The sequence below is a fragment of the Poromitra crassiceps genome (assembly GCF_964638095.1).
Source record: "Poromitra crassiceps genome assembly, chromosome: 17".
NCBI lineage: Eukaryota > Metazoa > Chordata > Actinopteri > Beryciformes > Melamphaidae > Poromitra > Poromitra crassiceps.
In genome coordinates, this window is record NC_139635.1 from 3,896,037 (window position 1) to 3,914,269 (window position 18,233).

Here is an 18,233-nt window from a genome sequence, read left to right on the forward strand (position 1 = left end):
ATTTATTACCCAGTGAATTCAATACGCTTCCGTTTAGTTTATACCCTTTATGTAAAATAAATAAATATTATGAATACAGTATAATCCTGTAAAATCAATCCAAACTCACGGGACTTTATGCTCTCTGCAGGCAGCAGGCAGGCCCACATCAACCAAGACAGAATGACAGAAGGCGACATCCTCTTCTCTGTAACTTAAAGTATATTACAGTATCAGTACTGTATATAACAGTATATATATTACAGTATATTACAGTATATCAGTACTGTATATACCAGTATATATTACAGTATATCATCACTGTATATAACAGTATATATTACAGTATATCAGTACTGTATATATTATAGTAAATTACAGTATATCAGTACTGTATATACCAGTATATATTACAGTATATCATCACTGTATATAACAGTATATATTACAGTATATCAGTACTGTATATATTATAGTAAATTACAGTATATCAGCACTGTATATAGTGTAACAAGTAATTATTACAGAATATTACAGTATATCAGTAAAGTATATAACAGTATATATTACAGTATATTACAGTATCAGTACTGTATATTGCAGTATATCAGTACTGTATATACTGTAACAGTATATATTGCAGTATATCAGTACTGTATATACTGTAACAGTATATATTGCAGTATATCAGTACTGTATATACTAGAATAGTATATATTACAGTATGTCAGTAACAGTATATATGACAGAAATGGAGGAAACACATGAAGTATTTAAAAGTTCATGGATTATAAACCATCCCTTCAGGACCTGCACAGCACACTACCAGGATGTTGAAGCGATCTTGGAAAATCATGGCTGACTCCTCCCACCCAGGACATAAACTCTTGCCTGCTTGGCAGGAGGCCAGAACCTCTCGTCACAAGGACAGCTTCTTCATTATGTTACTTTAAAATACTGCACTTTAAATTTCTATGATTGTTTTCTACCGATCTCCAAAAAAATTGTAAAATAGCAACGTTTGTGGAGCAACGTTGCTATTTTACAATTTCGGCTCAGAAATTGTAAAATGGTAACGTATGTGTCTACAGCGGTGGGCGTGGTTTGGGCGTGGTTTACGGAGATTTTCTGTTTCTAACCCCTCCCCCTACCCTAACCCTAAGATCTCAGAACGTCACCATTTTACAATTTTCGAGCCGAAATTGTAACATAGCAACGTTGCTCCAAAACGTTGCTATTATACAATTTTCTGTGAGACTGTGTTGCCTATTGATGTGACCGCTGCACTGCATACTTGCACTAAGTAGTCCGATTACTTACTGTGGCTATTAAATTAATCTTGAATCTTGAAAACAAACAATAGAGAGAAACAGGCTGCACAGGCTAGAGGCTAATCCCAAAACTGAAAGTGTGTAAGGGTGTGTCTCCACCCCCATAGTGAAAAATAGCATCAAGTTAAATTAGCTCACTATAAACTCACTGTTAGGAACACAGAAGCATGTTGTCCCTATAGGAACAGGCCCGTTATAAATATGGAGTGATTTGTCATTCAGCAGCAGTAAATGATCTTGGACAAAGATGAGCTTGAGACACAAAATGTGTCATCAGGATTCAAATCTGAATCTTGTAGATTTGTTGTGATCAAGTCACAGAGAAACAGCGTTTCATCTGGAGAGGAAACGCTGACTAAACAAGTCTAGTCTAGTCTGTCACCAAACCAGAAACCAGGTCTGAGGCAGAGAAACCACAGACACATGAAAACAACATATTGTTATATAAGTGTGAAAAAGCTTATTTTACAGTCTGCTGTTTTTGTTAAGAAATGGTCACAAAGCCTCCTGTTGGCATTGCTATAGCCTCATGTTAGCATCACTGGTTAATAGTGAGAGTCAAAGGGAACTGGAAGTATTTCCCTCAAACCTGCAGGTAGGCAGCCTCAGAATTTGACTACGCATTAGGGGTTCAAGCCCTGAAGGGGCTGAAACTGAACTGTAGTTTAGAGTCGCAGCACCGTCCTTTGGTGAGTCAGCCCATTGAGATATATGGGCGGTTTTACCCCACTCGCGCGCCAGCCGTATAACATTTTGTGGGCATTCCCACACATGCAGACTGTCTCTATTGGAGATGTAATGTACATGTATACACAGTAACCAGATACACAGGCCCAATCTCAATGCCCGCACTCACAGACTCACATACTTTGAGGCACGTGCCCGTGAGGTGTGGGAGGGCTTAGGGCTGTCCCACTGTGAAATCGTCAAGTGCATGAGGGCTCTCGGCAGACATTTTCGAGCCCTAAATGCAGACTTTGCCCGAGGGGATTTCCCACAGTTCATAGTGTTGTGATGTTACATTTGGGTTACCGTGGTTACTAGGGGGTTTCCCAGAAGTGTGAAAGAAATGGTAAACGTTACCAACATTATTGCTACCAAAAAGAAGTTCATATGTAGGTGTATACTTTATTTTATTTTATCTGTTTTTGTTTTTTGTCTTGTGAAGGGATAGGGGGAATGGGGTGAGGGGTGGGAGGAATGTGGCTGGAGCGGGTATATATTGTTTGTAAAATAATCTATTATGCTGTCACTGTTACAATCATTTGCAAACTAAAACAAATACAAAATATTGTAAGAAAAAAAGTAAATGTAAGAGAACAAATCGCAACCCGACAAAGGGGGTACGGTGGCGCAGTCGGTAGCGCTGTCGCCTCACAGTCAGAAGGTCCTGGGTTCGATTCTCGCCTGGGACACTGTGGGCGCTGTGGTTGTGTTCCCCCCCATATCTTCAGTGCCCACTGCCCAGGTGGGTTATCTCATCGTAAGGGCCTTTCTCTCTGTGTGGACTTCGCATGTTCTCCCCAGTGACGACAACATCCGAAGTTGGTCCCCGGGCGCTGTACGAGAAAGCGACCACTGCTCCTGGCCTGCCCCCCGGAGGAAAGGACATGCCTGGATGGGTTAAATGCAGAGGACACTTTTCACCGGCCACCGTCAGCATGAGTGTGTTGTGGCCGCATGCATGTGTTGTGGTGTTCGTGTGACAATAAAAGACGGGCTTTTTTTTTTTTTTTTTAAGCTGAGAAACCTGGCTGCACTTGTTGTTGGTGTTGTCAGGGTAAAGTGAGAGTGCTGTCCCATTCCTCTTTATACCATTTTGAGCCCTTGCAGCCTCAATCACTTACCAGCTGATGTCAATTAAGTCTGTGAGGGCTCAGTGCTTAGGGGGGACATTGAGATTGGGCCACAGTGTTAAGTGTAAAGTATATAACGGAACGCTAATTTTCAACACCTGTCCACTCCACAGGCGACTCCTACACCAAAACACAACACAAAAGGACATACCCCAAAAGAAGCCAAATCAAGGAAAAGAAAGAAAATAATAGAAAGTCACTATAGAAAACCGGCCTATAAGAAGGCTGTGTGACCCTGACTGCTGTACGAGTATATTATTATAATAGGGAGTATGTTATGGGGCTTCCCAGGACCAGCCTAGCTGATGTTTCAAGCCATTGTGATACAGAGTTTAAGGATTCAGTGAGCTGGACAGCGGCCTTGCAAGAGTGACACAGTGACACAACTAATTACTTGTATTTTAGCAGATTTACATTTGAGCATGAACACACTAACATGTTGAAAAAAGAGAGGGGGCAGAGAGAGGCAGACAAACAGACAGAGAGGGGGACGGGCAGAGAGAGAGAGAGAGAGAGAGCGGGTGTGGACTGGTTTGAACCAGGAAATATAAATACTGTAGCCTATATATTGTCCTGTTAGCATCGCTGGCTGCTATAGTGAGAGTCAAATGGAACTGAAAACTTTCCCCTCAAACCTGGAGGCAGAAAGCAACACAACTAATACTGCTTTTACTTTTAGCACATTTGCATTTGAACATGAACACATAACAGGTTGGAAAACCCTTAGAAGGCAGTTGAGTGTTGAACTTATCACACAGCCACACCTTTAACTGCTGAGTCACAGTCTAAATAAGCAAAGAGCAGGCACTACCAGTCACAACAGAGGTCTGCTAATGCATAAAATAGACTGGAAAATGTCTAGAAACTGATGGTACAATACCTTTAGCTGGAGATGATCATCTGAGACACACAACGAAAGGTTAAGCTGAAACAAAGACAGAGAGCGGGAGAGAGACAGAAAGCGGGAGGGAGAGAGAGACAGAGAGAGAGAGGGAGGGAGGGAGGAGACTGGTGGGTGCCTGTTGTTGGGTCTTGTTTGTGTCTGTTGCCGTGGCAACCATCAGCCTGTGACGGCAGAGGCACGGAGGTAGGCGGCTCCTGGCGTTTCACCATAGACCACGGAAGATGAGAGTGACTGTGCAGAGAGCAAAGTATGGCACTGGTGCCCGCACAACCCAAGAGGAAGGATCTGGTGGATCTGCTAAATCTCACTCTTCACCGCACCCTCCCTCCCACTATGCACAAAGCACATACTGTGGTGCTGTTGCTCAATGGCTAATGACTACCACTGTTACACAAGTTACACAAGAGAGAAGGCGAGGCGCATGTAAATGTGTCAAACTAAACTAATGTCGGTGTCCAAGGTTTCATTACAGTCTAATAGGAAAGTGGTCCTAGTTTAGCTGATTCCCATGGGGCCATACATACATTGCTAAAAATGTATGCATTAATTGCACGGTAGATGTTTTTGGTAAAAGCATTCACCAAATAGCACAATACTACTATAATGCTGCTGTCAGGTGAATACCAAGACTCTAAATGTGAGGAGTGGACTTTCATGTTTTTTTTTTGCATCATAACCCTAAATTAAGAATGTTAACCTTACAAAACTCACATCACTGCAAAAATACATGGTCGTTAGTGAATAAATAAAGCTGTTTCCATTACTTTACTTAGTGAAAAGTTGTAGTTATGTTTTGACAGCAATGCTAGACCGATGTGTTCATGTCCATGTGTGTGTGTGTGTGTGTGTGCGTGTGTGTGTGTGTGTGTGTGTGCGTGCGTGCGTGCGTGCGTGCATGCGTGTGTGTGTGTGTACATGACAACCTCTCAGGTTACAATCTTTGCAGTGCTTCCCCTCACCACAATGTGTGATAAAACGTGGGAGATGACGTTATGGCACAGCGGAGCTCATGGGTTTAAGCATCACATATAACTGAAGTGTGAAAAATGTAATTCGATTCAGTTTGAGTTGAGCGGTCATATCGTTTTGAACAGAGAGAGAGTGTTCAACCAAAGAATGATTCTATGTCATGGCTCTAAATGGATCAGTTGATGGCTGATTGGATTAGGCCACACAGTGTGGCGAGACATGCTGGCACTAACAATGTAAGTGACTGGAACGTCCTCAACTAACTTCTCTAATTCATGGGATTTTTTTGACTCAGGGACGGCATACCCAATAACTCTGCATGGAGAATAAAAAGGAAAAACAATGAAGCAATGATACAAACTTTAAAAAGACTTTAATCAAAATGGCCACATATTAAGTACAGGAAGAGACTGGTTGACAACTACCGTAGGCTACATGATACCAAATTTTGTGCTCTGTCTTCAGACTGACATATCCTGTATGACAAAACAACTGCAAAAACAAAAACAAAAACTACACACACACAAAATGTTGTCTCCGGAGAAGAATGAAATTTGGTTGCTGGTTTTGGTTTGAATGAAGTTTCCAGGCAGCATTTTATTGCGGGTCCTGAACCTGACAACAAAGCACACAAAATGGATCAGTGTATATACCAGGATGGATTTGTTCAGAGTCAGTCTATGCTTGTCTGATCAGAGTGTATGAAAATGAACAGGAACCAAGTGAATGTAAGTCTGTGTACCTGTGTTAGTCTATTTGAATGTGTGGCTTTCAGTTCCGCCATGTCCAAATCCTGAGAGGAGGAGGGAGGGAGGGAGGGAGGGAGGGAGGGAGGGAGGGAGACAAGTTACATCAGCTCACTTACATTTGCACTGTTTAGGGATTTAGTTTCAAGCGGATAGCGGAGGAGGGTAGCGGAACCACAACAATGGAAACTCCTGTGTTGGATGACCCCGGCGCCTGCTGTTGGACTCAAAATGGAAGCAACAAGGCCCGTTGCTATGGCAACACACATCCGAACCTGTCACAGAATTCCAACTATTCCGCCCTGGTCCAAAATGGGAATTGGGACCAATTATGTAATGCCTGGGTCAGTGAGAACATGACCCTATCAGGATTGATGAGACCATTTATAGACTAAACAAACACAATCGAACACAAAGCCTTTTCCTCACACCATGATGAAGTCTAGACTTGAGAGCAAACATGGTCAAGCCTTTGGGTCCCTAGGGGTCAGGGGTCACCCTGCATTCTTCTTATTATAGGAGGTTAAACCTTAGATATTGTGGTTGTGGTGTCAACAGGTCAGAGTGAGCTCAGTCATTGTGTAAAAACGCTTATAGGAAGAAAACAGGATGATGACTGAGCAGATAGGAACCAGGGTCTCCACAGTCACTGGACTGTGTGAGTCCCATATTTCTTGACAGTTCTCTCTCAATTTTCTTTAATTGAACACCGTGAGTTAAAAGCAACTTACCTTTAGGTCCAAACAGTGCAGCGTAGCAGGGTTTGTTACAGTATGGCTTGCCTTCATGCTGTAAGAAGCAGAAGAAGTTGTATTAGCACGACTCATATTGAAAATGTCCAAACATCCAATAATAATACAGTAAGTTCGACGACATCCTCACTATACAATCAAAAGCTCATCAAAAGGTGTTCATTTGTCTTTTAGAGCCAATACTGTACACTATTATAACTTTTTTACATGATTGTTTATTCAATACTCCCTGTAAAGCATTATCTCTTTAAAAAAGAGCTATACAACCAACTGCACAATCCTGCACATTATTGTTATTTTTGTTTTGTCGTCTGGGAACCGGGAACCTTCCATGCAGCTCCTCCGGGCTGCATGTCAAAGTGTCCTTTCGTAAGACACTGAAACCCTAACTGCTCCCGACACAGACGCTGTCGGTGTGTGAATGTCAGCGTGAATGGGTGAATGTAGACATTATTGTAAAGCACTTTGAGCAGTCACCACAGCAAAAAAACGCAATATAAATCCAGTACATTTACCATTTACCATCTAACAGTGATTCCCAAACTGTGGGCCGCGGCCCAATAGTGGGCCGTGGAGGTACTGTCACTCCCGATTTTTGCGGGCAATCAAATGGCTCAATCAAATGTAGCTGAGTCATTTTTAAAGCTACAGTGGAGATCCTGTTATCAGAAGAACCTAGAAGACCTAATCCATTGGTATCAAGCATAGTATGCTAGCTTGTCTGGAAGGGGGTAAATTGGTTCAATGGGTACCCACGGGTCTCCCCTTTAGGTAGCATTTTTCACAGCCTAGCATTATAGCTGGTGGAATGATTTCTTCTGTTGTTGCTCATCACATTTTGTCTTAACAGATGTGTTATGCATGCAAATACTTCTGATGAGTAAGGGGGGAGAAAATGTTGACAATCTGCTTTTGGGTATTTTGCCGAAATGTTTTTGTATGTGGATGGATTATTAATTTCCCTTATGCCCAAGTTCACATGCTCTATTAATGAAATAAAAAATATATAATATAAAAAACATATCAGGAAATACATCATCTCAGTCTCGTGTGTTGATCAGAGTTGTGATTAAAGGCACTATGTGTGATTTTTTTGTCCACTAGATGTCGCCATTTCAAACCATAACAAAACTTGTTTACCCAAACAATCTCGATCCCACCCACCAGCGCAGAGCACTTCCTGGTTCCCCCGCCTCCCTCCCTCCCTCCCAAACAACGGAGATATAAACAACTATTTTGTGCATAGCCTACCTACTGCAGACGTAAGTACATAAAACAAGCACGAATGCATCTCGGCTATGTATTTGGCTTGAGTAATGACAAATTTCACATGATAGTCATAAACCTTTAGGATATTGACAATAGTCCGCTTGGTAAGACTTATTTGTATAATCTGCTAACCGATCAAAATCCATGTAACGGTTACATGGATTTTGAAAAGGTTACATTGTAACCTAACCTTTTGCATAGCCTGCCCTATTGCTAAGTACGGTTAGGCAAAACGTTGTCTAAAACCAGGTTGACATAGCTAAATTAGGATGATTTCAATTCAATGTTGGGGACATCGCTAGCTAACCACAGCTGTCTGTCAACAGTGAGTAGCTTAGCCTGTGTTTTTGTTCGTCTGCTAATACCAAGACATGGCCAAAATGTATTCATAGTGCAACGCTAGTATTTTCTCATTGTTAGAGTTGTTCAAACTAATTTCAAACGCTTGAATCACTGCTGTTTTTTATAGGCAGGCAAACCAAGCTGTATGCCTGAAGCCCAGGCTAGCACCAGTGGGACAAAGAGGAGGCAGGGTCGCAGAGAGGAAGGTCGGCTGTAGGACGATAGCAGATCTTGTCGACATCCTGAAGAACCGCATAGCTGATGGAACTGGTCACGTCATTCTGGTGTAGCCCATATTTTAGTTTTGCAAATAAAGTATTTTTTCTGATAAACGAAGTTGTGAAATCAATGTACTGAGAAACATCACATACACTGTCTATTATATAAAGTAGGCTATATATACACAGAAACACAAATACTGGTAGGCTACTGTAGCTACACACACTCAGCTTTAGGGAAATCTAATGTTACAATGGAGAATAGTGGCCAAGAGACATGGATGAAGTCATATCAACTTTATTGGTGTACAGAAGATTGCAGACAGCAAACATCTAAACATCAAAGATGATAGAACATGTATTATACAGGTTTGCTATAAAAGCACAATTTCTCCATCTCAAATATCATAATGGTGGGTCCACTTGTTTTCTATCTTGTCATCTTCTGGATGACTGGCACCTTGAAAATCAGACAAATGGAAACGTGTTTAGTAGGGGTGTCACAATATATCGTCCCACGAAATTTCGCGATAGTAAAACGTCACGATATGTATCGTTGAGATGAAATCTCATATCGCAAAAAAAAAAAAAATTTTTTTTTTTTTTTTTTTTTCAAAAAATAGACTAAGAAACGTCTTTGTTTGTTGAAGTTCAATGTGTGGAAAGTAGTTCAGTTGAACAAGTCTCTGAAGAGACACATGAGAAGTTATACAGGAGAGAAACCATTCAATTGAGTTTCTGGCAAAACTGTTTACTTGACAGGAAAAACTGAAGATGCATAAAAAATAGATTAAGAAAAGTCTTGTTGTTTGAGTTTGAAGAAAAACTGAAGATGCATAATGAGAATTTATACTGCTGAGAAACCTTTTAGTTCAAAGTAAATCTAAGTGACGGTGTAACTCATTCTATTTCAAGATAAGCCTTATCTCCAATCTCATGTTTTTTCTAGTTGTTATTGTAATAACAATTTCCCACAACAGCATGTTTTGTATTTGTGCATTTCAAATAAAATACTACTTTTCCAGTCATATATTGTCATTATTCAAGTTTAAAAAAATATTGTTAAAATCGTATCGTATCGTATCGTTATCGTGAACCCAGTATCGTGATACGTATCGTATCGTGAACTGAGTGTATCGTGACACCCCTAGTGTTTAGTATTAATTTGAATCATCTATTTTGTAGCTGGTAGATATCAAGGCAGGGTTCCTCCACATTGTCATGAATTAGATACTTTTACCAAACCTTGATTTGTTTGGATGGTGTTACAGCTATTTTCTAATGTAACGTTGCTTAGACAGAATAGAAAAACAAACTGCTAACATTAGCGAAGCTAGCTTTTCTCCATGGCCTTTCTAAGTGTTTACACATTACTATATCGTTCTGCGTCATAGTGACAGCAACTGGACGTAATTATAACAGAAAATGCATGCGAAATTTGTAATGGGAAGTAACGTTATGTCAGGCATGTCAACAGAATGTCTGTGTATAAGTTATACATGAACGACAAGCTAATCAAATCCTGCAGCAGGCTACTACACTAGCAGTGTAAAGTCATTTGAATAGCCGTGAAAAGCAACAGTTAGCCAAGTGATTACAACATTCCCAGAACAAATTCACAATATCGATAACAACTTGTACATTTCGCTATCATGCGTAACGTTACTGAAATGGGACATGCAAACGCTATAACCATTGACCTATATATAACGTTACTTACCGTGTGTGTACAGGAGAACACGCCAGCTCCGAGTCACTTTGCAGGCCAGATATAGCTGCTCGTAGGGCTCTCCATCTAGTGAAAGCCAGACCGGCAAGGTTGACTCTGGTCTGAGATATTTCTTTTCGGCGGCGATTTGGCTAAAGCATGAAACCGCAGACATACGCTGGATCAGGGAATGGAATGTCAGGAATGCCCGCATAAGGGATCCGCCATCTTTGTCTACAAAATTCTGTTTTGGGCTGTGGGCTGGGAGGGGCTCACTAGGTCGGCCTCTCGGGGGAGGTGTTTCTATGTAAACAGGTTCGGGATGTAGCTCTACTCTCCAAGAGGGCCATCACAACACAGGGAGGGGGTGTGGCTTAGTTGTAAACACAGAAATGAACCACTGTAAGTCATCATCATATACAAGTTAATGGTTTGGTGATATTTAATAGTGCAGAATCTTACACATAGTGCCTTTAAAATCCAAATGATTCAATTTAAAATTTAAACTGAAAATCTGAAGAATTTCTGGCAGCTCCTCCATCTAATGGTTTATAGAATTTCATTTTTATTTTTTATTCTTTTCATGGGTCTCTATAGTCCTTACACAGTACTATGCTTGCAAAAAATGATTCAATATGACTAGCATTAAACCACTTCATGAAATCTTACGAGTAAATCAAATTTAATGAAGATTGTATGCTACATGCAGTTTAAAAATCATCATGTGCATACTCAAACCCATAATATTCTGGGGAGGGGAACAAAGCCCTGACGGAGTTCACCACGCAGGCTGGAATCGGGATCCTGTTCCCCTTCCCCAGGTGTCCTCTGGCCCAAAGGGTGAACTGCCGGTATGCGGTCAACCTAAAGAGACTGATGATAGATGAATATATTGGTTAGATTTAGTATAACCACAGTTATAAACATATTGTTCTTTCCAGAACTGTTTGCTATTCATGCAGTCTCAGATTATAAAGTTCATGAGCCAGTTGTTTGTTTACATCTGGCTGTGCAACAAGCTAATAGGGGGACAGTCCCTGGATTTGATGTTTTGTAGGCTACCGCAGATCAACTGCAGGACAAATAATGCAATCTAGTACATTGTGATTTTAATGTAATTATTTTATATACTGTGTCTCATATTAGTAATGGGTAAATCATTTCTTTCAGATTCCAGAATATGCTGTGTAAGGTATTTGTAATTTCTGAATCACACCGCAGCAATCCAGGATAGTAGCCTACTAGCTAGATGGGAAAACATCAGAGTTGATTAGCACAGGATTGAAATCACTGGTTCACTCCAGTAAAACCAGACTGTAGCTCCTCTCCTGTAACATAACATCACCTCCTCCAGCAAAAGGTATGTTTTGACTGGGTTGGTTTCATACAGCACTGCACAACGTGATGTAAACATACAAACATATCATCAGGCTGAGATGAGACATGTGCCTCACTGGCTCGTTTACCAGTAGCATAAGTGAGAGCTGGAACGTCATTGGAGCTAACAGCTGTTAGCGTCAACAAGCTAGCTACCAGCTGGTTTAGCTAGCATCCCTGGTAGCCTACATACTGCAGGCTGGGGGACTGACATAAACAAACTAACGCTACACATGGGGGGGGGGGGCATTCACAGTATGCCATCATATTCCTGTCTCTGGCCAACAACAAGTAGCGTGCATTTGTTTTATTTACTGCATAAGGTTAGCTGACGTCAACTGTAACCGGTTACAGTTAGCTACAGTAGCTTGACTTACATGCTATTGATCGGACGCTCCAGCGTTTCAGCTCTGACATCCTTCAGTAACCGCATCGCCACCTCCAACACGTCCACCTCGAGACATATTAGGCCGAATGTGCGCTGCATGGTCACACAGGGGGAGTCTCGCAGTACACCATCCACACCAGCTTCCTGACAGCAGATGGACTCTGTTATGGTGGGCATCGGCGAACAACGGCCACACCAGGTGCTATTTCCGAGCCGCTCTGCACCCCAAACCACCACTGGCTCCACAACTTCTTCCTCCACTTGTTGAGGCAGCACTGGTTGGTTCCAAGCAGGTCTTATTGGTTCAAATGCATATGCAATGGCATTCATCAATGGCTCAATAGGTCTGTCGAGTTCGTCGTCCTCCATCTTCCTCCAAACAAGTGATTTTCAACGTAGAACAGGGCGCGGTCTTCGCTGAAGCAAACTACTGTACCACCCGGTGACGTAGGCAATGACGTGACTTCAAAATGGCCGCGCACTAGTTACTGAATAGTTAGAAATGGCAACAATAATTTAGTTATATCTGTGGTTTTGACAATTTTTTTAAATCTGATTTTAGGCAAGATGATTCTTCTAATGCGTCTTGTTACTACTCTTGCCATTATCGTTGCGTTTCATTTCCGCTTTAACTCCAGGTACTCTTTTAAGCTTGCCTTGAAAAAATGGCTGGTTGGCTCCCAAATGGGTTCCTAACCTTTTATTTTTCCTTTTTCTTGTGTCCCCCGTATAGTCGCAGTTTTTAAACCCTAGGTAGGTTTTATTATTTTATTTTATTTTAATTTATTTTAGTTTTATTATATGAGCTAGTCTCTATCTTATTATTTATTGATTGATGCATTTTTGTTAGGTATCGAATTAACCATTCACGCATGGTCTAAGCATTCATCGAATGTATGGTTTGTGTGTAAAATGTTCTCATATGTTTATGTTGTTGTTGCCTGCGCACACACGCGCTCATACCTGCATACATATTCACTCCTCTTGTCCCACACACAAGGACCACAATGGAAACAAGCCCTTGGGCTTTATTGTGTTTTATTCCTTTTGAGCAATATGTGTTGTTGTGTTGTCTTGTACAATTCTGCTATTATTGTTTCAATAAAGTTATCAATCAATCAATCATGACCAAGGCTATCAAAATCACAAAATGGATCCACCTTCCATGCCTGGCGCATACCATTAACCTGGTTGTCAGAGATGCCCTAAAAGAACTAAAACCCATTCTGGATAAAGTGAAAGAGGCAGTGGAATATTTTCATAGGAGCACAGTGGGTGCAGAAAAACTGAAGGCCACTCAGCTCCAAATAAATCCAAACAAGGAACCACAGCGACTCAAACAGGACTGCGTCACAAGATGGAACTCTACATATCACATGGTGAAGAGTTTTCTGACAATCAAGGATGCCGTCATTTCCACCCTGGCCATCACAAATGCAGACGTCAGCCCTTTGACCCAGGAGGAATGGAGTGTGCTGATGGAGGTGTGCCCTATCCTGGAGCCCTTTGATGACGTCACAAAGGAGATCAGTGCAGACCGGTATGTTATTCTGTAGTTATAGAGTTGGTCAGCTGTAGCTAGCTTTGCATGTTTGTGTGACCTGAACCAGTAGGGGGGTGAGGTATTTAAAACCTTCACCCGAGTCTCCCAAAGACCAAACAATGGTCAGCATACAGATGAGAGTAAAGTTGACAGAGACGTGGCTTAAAGTTACATGACAGAGTTTTATTTATAATAACACAATGATTATTTAAATGTCACTAAGAGGTCTGGCAGATCCAACTCGTGCTGCTGCACAAAAGAGAAAAAGAGGTTACGAGGCGATTCAGGTACAAAAATAGTCTATATTAAAAGAGTCAATGGAGGGACTGGCCTATACCATGCAACACCGTGTCCAACAGGTATGCCCACACACGAATGACAGAATGTACACAACACTGCACACACACACACACTGGAACCAGTATAAATAACACCCGTGTGGTGCACGACACTTATCAGGACGCATGCAGGTGCACGTAACCCAGAGGCCAGCTCCTCCCGACTCACTCGAACGCCAAGACTCTAGAGAAGGGGGGTGCAGAAACAGCACGAGTTAGTGAGAGCGCCACAACACAGTTTATATGAGATTAAAGTTAAAACCACACTTGCCCTTTAATTAATCGGGCTGATTAAATAGGCAAGACAGCAAAGAAACAAAATAGTAACACAAAATAACTAAAACAAAACAAAGATAAATGAAACAAAACTAAACTAAGCAAAACGGCAACAGATTATCCTTTACTTATAATATAGGCTACACGGAAAGCTCACGGAGGTCACCTCACAGGACACCTACAGCACCAGCTCTCCCGATGGGATTTAACCCTCACACAGCGGGACTCGCCCTGTGGGAGAGATCCAGCTCACTGCCACACTGCGAGTTGCTTGGAACCCTCTCCCGATGGGAATTACCCCGTGCACTGTCCCATGCCGACAGGTCACGCACAGCACCAGCTCTCCCGGTGGGATTCAAGATTCAAGATTCAAGATTCAAGATTCAAGATTTTTATTGTCACTCCATGGTACAAGTACCACGTGTGAAATTCTTGTGCAGTGGACTCCGTTTACGACATAGTACAAATAGGCAACAGCAATAAGTAATAGGCAATAAGAAATAGGCATCAATAAGCAATAAGACAGCAATAAGGCAATAAGAAATAGGCATCTTATAAGCAATAAGACAAGTCGGTGGCTTATACGACAGTGGCATATTCATTGCACATAGGTGCACATGTCATGTGCATACGTTAGACGTGTTCAGACATTCCAAATTCGACGTTTTATACATACATGTGCAAATAGCATGTACCTTATTAAACATACACTTAAATTTACAATTAAACGTTAGGCACCTTATTAAACATACACTTAAATTTACAATTAAACGTTAGGCATCCGTAATAGTAGCAGCTGCAGTACGGTACTGCGGTACGACTACTGCACTATTTGTGCATATTTAGGAGTCTCGTGGCCTGCGGGAAGAAACTGTTCCTCAAGCGATTTGTGCGTGTTTTTGGAACCCTGTATCTCCTCCCTGAGGGTAGCCGGGAGAACAGGCTGTTGTGGGGATGGTTTGTGTCTTTGATGATCTTCAGGGACCTCACAGAGCGGGACCCGCCCTGTGGGATGCAACACCCGCTCACTGCCACACTGCGAGTTGCTTGGAACCCTCTCCCGATGGGAATTACCCTGTGCACTGTCCCACGCCGACAGGTCACGCACACTAAACGATGCCGGGACCTCGGATGGCTACAGAAGGAATTGACTCGTCTTTCTGAGTATCAAGCAACAGTTTGCAGGACCTATAATGGATCCTGCGTGCGTTTCGGGAAGGAGCAGACTCTCGGCTGTGAGCTGGATCATGCGCGTGCGTTTCGGGAAGGAGCAGACTCTCGGCTGTGAGCTGGATCTCTGTATGAGACTCCTAAACGTGTGAGCTATATGTGTAAGGTGCAATCAGTGATCAGCTGTGTGTGCGAGATTGGCTGGCGTTGACCATATATGGGGTGACAGCTCCATACAGAGCCAAAGCGGAGGGAGGAAACCTCTGGGCCAGGTAGAAAGGGGGGAGGAACCTGGCCCTATCACAGTCTACCCCCACTTTTTCTATCGACGCCCCGTCGATCCAGTTACCCTCACCCTCAAGATGGACTAGCTCCAGGGCCTAAAATACGCTGCGTTCATACCACTAAAGCCAGGGACCCGAGACACAGCCCCCCCGCCTGGTCGACCACCGGGGGTGCTTCTAGTCACCTTTTCCATGAGACAAAAGAGCATGTGAATACTCCTGCAAGGATTCGTCAGCCAGCTGCTTTCTAGAAAAAAAAAATCTTGTAAAGTCACATAAAATTTTGAACAGCCATAAAGTTCCTGGAGGATAGTGAGGATGCATTCTGAGTCTTCCTTCTCAGCCTGCGACCGATATCTAATTTCATCTTTCGCCTCTCCCTCAAGGTGATCAAAGATAAAGTAGGCTTGGTCTATGGGGGAGAGGCACCGGGCCCGTATGCTGGACCTCACCTCTTCAACCCAATCAGCAATACCAATACCCAAATTACCTCTAAACACAGGGCACTTGCGTTCCCTGGGGAGGAACAGGATCCTCTCTGCCGCATGGGCTCCGCCCGAGGAAGAAGGCCTCTCGCCCGAAGAACCGCCATTAGAAGGACCAGCTGAAGAGTCCCGATTCCTGGCTTGTAGCTGCTCATTGTCCGTTCTGAGCTGCTGAACCAACTCTCTCGGGGACTGCCCCCTAGTCCGATACCTCACGAGTCCGATACCTCACGAGTCCGACACCTCATGGTTTTGGGTTAGGGTCTGGGGGAGGTTAGGTTTAGGCGTGGGGGTGGGAGAGGTTAGGTTTTGGGTTAGGGTCTGGGGGAGGTTAGGTTTAGGCGTGGGGGTGGGAGAGGTTAGGTTTTGGGTTAGGGTCTGGGGGAAGTTAGCCTCTTTTTTCGGACTCGTTAGGTGTCGGACTCGTGAGGTATCGGACTCGTGCCATGGCACCACTCTCTCAGCTCCTGGAGCTCCTCCGCCATGTCTGCTATGCCGGGGAGAGAGAAGTTATCGGTTGCAGACACGTCCTTAGTTCCAGCCCAGGATCTCTATCAGCCGCTGAGTCTGTTACCGTTTTGCTTTTAAATAAACATAAAAATGCTGTCTTGCTTTTAACAATTTTTAAAAAAATATACAAGCTTTACAGTACAGACTAAAAAAAATATATAACTGAAAGCACACGTCACTGCTTTACAGGTCGTGCCGACAACGCCAGATTGTGACCTGAACCAGTAGGGGGGTGAGGTATTTAAAACCTTCACCCGAGTCTCCCAAAGACCAAACAATGGTCAGCATACAGATGAGAGTAAAGTTGACAGAGACGTGGCTTAAAGTTACATGACAGAGTTTTATTTATAATAACACAATGATTATTTAAATGTCACTAAGAGGTCTGGCAGATCCAACTCGTGCTGCTGCACAAAAGAGAAAAAGAGGTTACGAGGCGATTCAGGTACAAAAATAGTCTATATTAAAAGAGTCAATGGAGGGACTGGCCTATACCATGCAACACCGTGTCCAACAGGTATGCCCACACACGAATGACAGAATGTACACAACACTGCACACACACACACACTGGAACCAGTATAAATAACACCCGTGTGGTGCACAACACTTATCAGGACGCATGCAGGTGCACGTAACCCAGAGGCCAGCTCCTCCCGACTCACTCGAACGCCAAGACTCTAGAGAAGGGGGGTGCAGAAACAGCACGAGTTAGTGAGAGCGCCACAACACAGTTTATATGAGATTAAAGTTAAAACCACACTTGCCCTTTAATCAATCGGGCTGATTAAATAGGCAAGACAGCAAAGAAACAAAATAGTAACACAAAATAACTAAAACAAAACAAAGATAAATGAAACAAAACTAAACTAAGCAAAACGGCAACAGATTATCCTTTACTTATAATATAGGCTACACGGAAAGCTCACGGAGGTCACCTCACAGGACACCTACAGCACCAGCTCTCCCGATGGGATTTAACCCTCACACAGCGGGACTCGCCCTGTGGGAGAGATCCAGCTCACTGCCACACTGCGAGTTGCTTGGAACCCTCTCCCGATGGGAATTACCCCGTGCACTGTCCCACGCCGACAGGTCACGCACAGCACCAGCTCTCCCGGTGGGATTTAACCCTCACAGAGCGGGACCCGCCCTGTGGGATGCAACACCCGCTCACTGCCACACTGCGAGTTGCTTGGAACCCTCTCCCGATGGGAATTACCCCGTGCACTGTCCCACGCCGACAGGTCACGCACACTAAACGATGCCGGGACCTCGGATGGCTACAGAAGGAATTGACTCGTCTTTCTGAGTATCAAGCAACAGTTTGCAGGACCTATAATGGATCCTGCGTGCGTTTCGGGAAGGAGCAGACTCTCGGCTGTGAGCTGGATCTCTGTATGAGACTCCTAAACGTGTGAGCTATATGTGTGAGGTGCAATCAGTGATCAGCTGTGTGTGCGGGATTGGCTGGCTTTGACCATATATGGGGTGACAGCTCCATACACAGAGCCAAAGCGGAGGGAGGAAACCTCTGGGCGGCTGGGCCAGGTAGAAAGGGGGGAGGAACCTGGCCCTATCACATTTGCAAAAATATATGATAACAAATTATGATAATGGTAACAATTTTATTTGTATTAGTGTACATTATAGTGTCATTGTTGGTAACACTTTATAATACTGTAATTGTCTCACTATGTATAGTAATATCCCTGTTCTCTCTCTCTCTCTCTCCCTCACACACAAACACACACACACACACACACACACACTAGCTATGTGACTGCC

General features: G+C 43.1%; 1 protein-coding gene and 1 long non-coding RNA gene across 2 annotated transcripts in view; both read right to left on the reverse strand.

Moving 5' to 3' along the window:
* The window catches only part of LOC310792012 (T-lymphocyte surface antigen Ly-9-like), a gene marked incomplete at its 3' end in the record, with an annotated part of 33,929 nt that extends 31,201 nt beyond the window's left edge, over positions 1 to 2,728 (reverse strand). Inside the window, exons 1-2 of the mRNA XM_083653694.1 lie at positions 2,689 to 2,728; positions 110 to 193 (exon numbers count right to left, since the gene is read on the reverse strand). Coding sequence (XP_083509820.1) covers positions 110 to 179 — 70 coding nt within the window. The 5' untranslated portion in view covers positions 180 to 193; positions 2,689 to 2,728. The remainder of the gene's footprint in view (positions 1 to 109; positions 194 to 2,688) is intronic.
* A 2,667-nt stretch (positions 2,729 to 5,395) lies between these two features.
* Positions 5,396 to 6,576, reverse strand: LOC310792118. The gene is made up of 3 exons (XR_014553480.1): positions 6,517 to 6,576; positions 5,782 to 5,832; positions 5,396 to 5,654 (listed from the first exon to the last, which is right to left on the reverse strand). It is a non-coding gene; the product is annotated as an uncharacterized lncRNA (long non-coding RNA).
* Between the last annotated feature and the right edge of the window lie 11,657 nt (positions 6,577 to 18,233).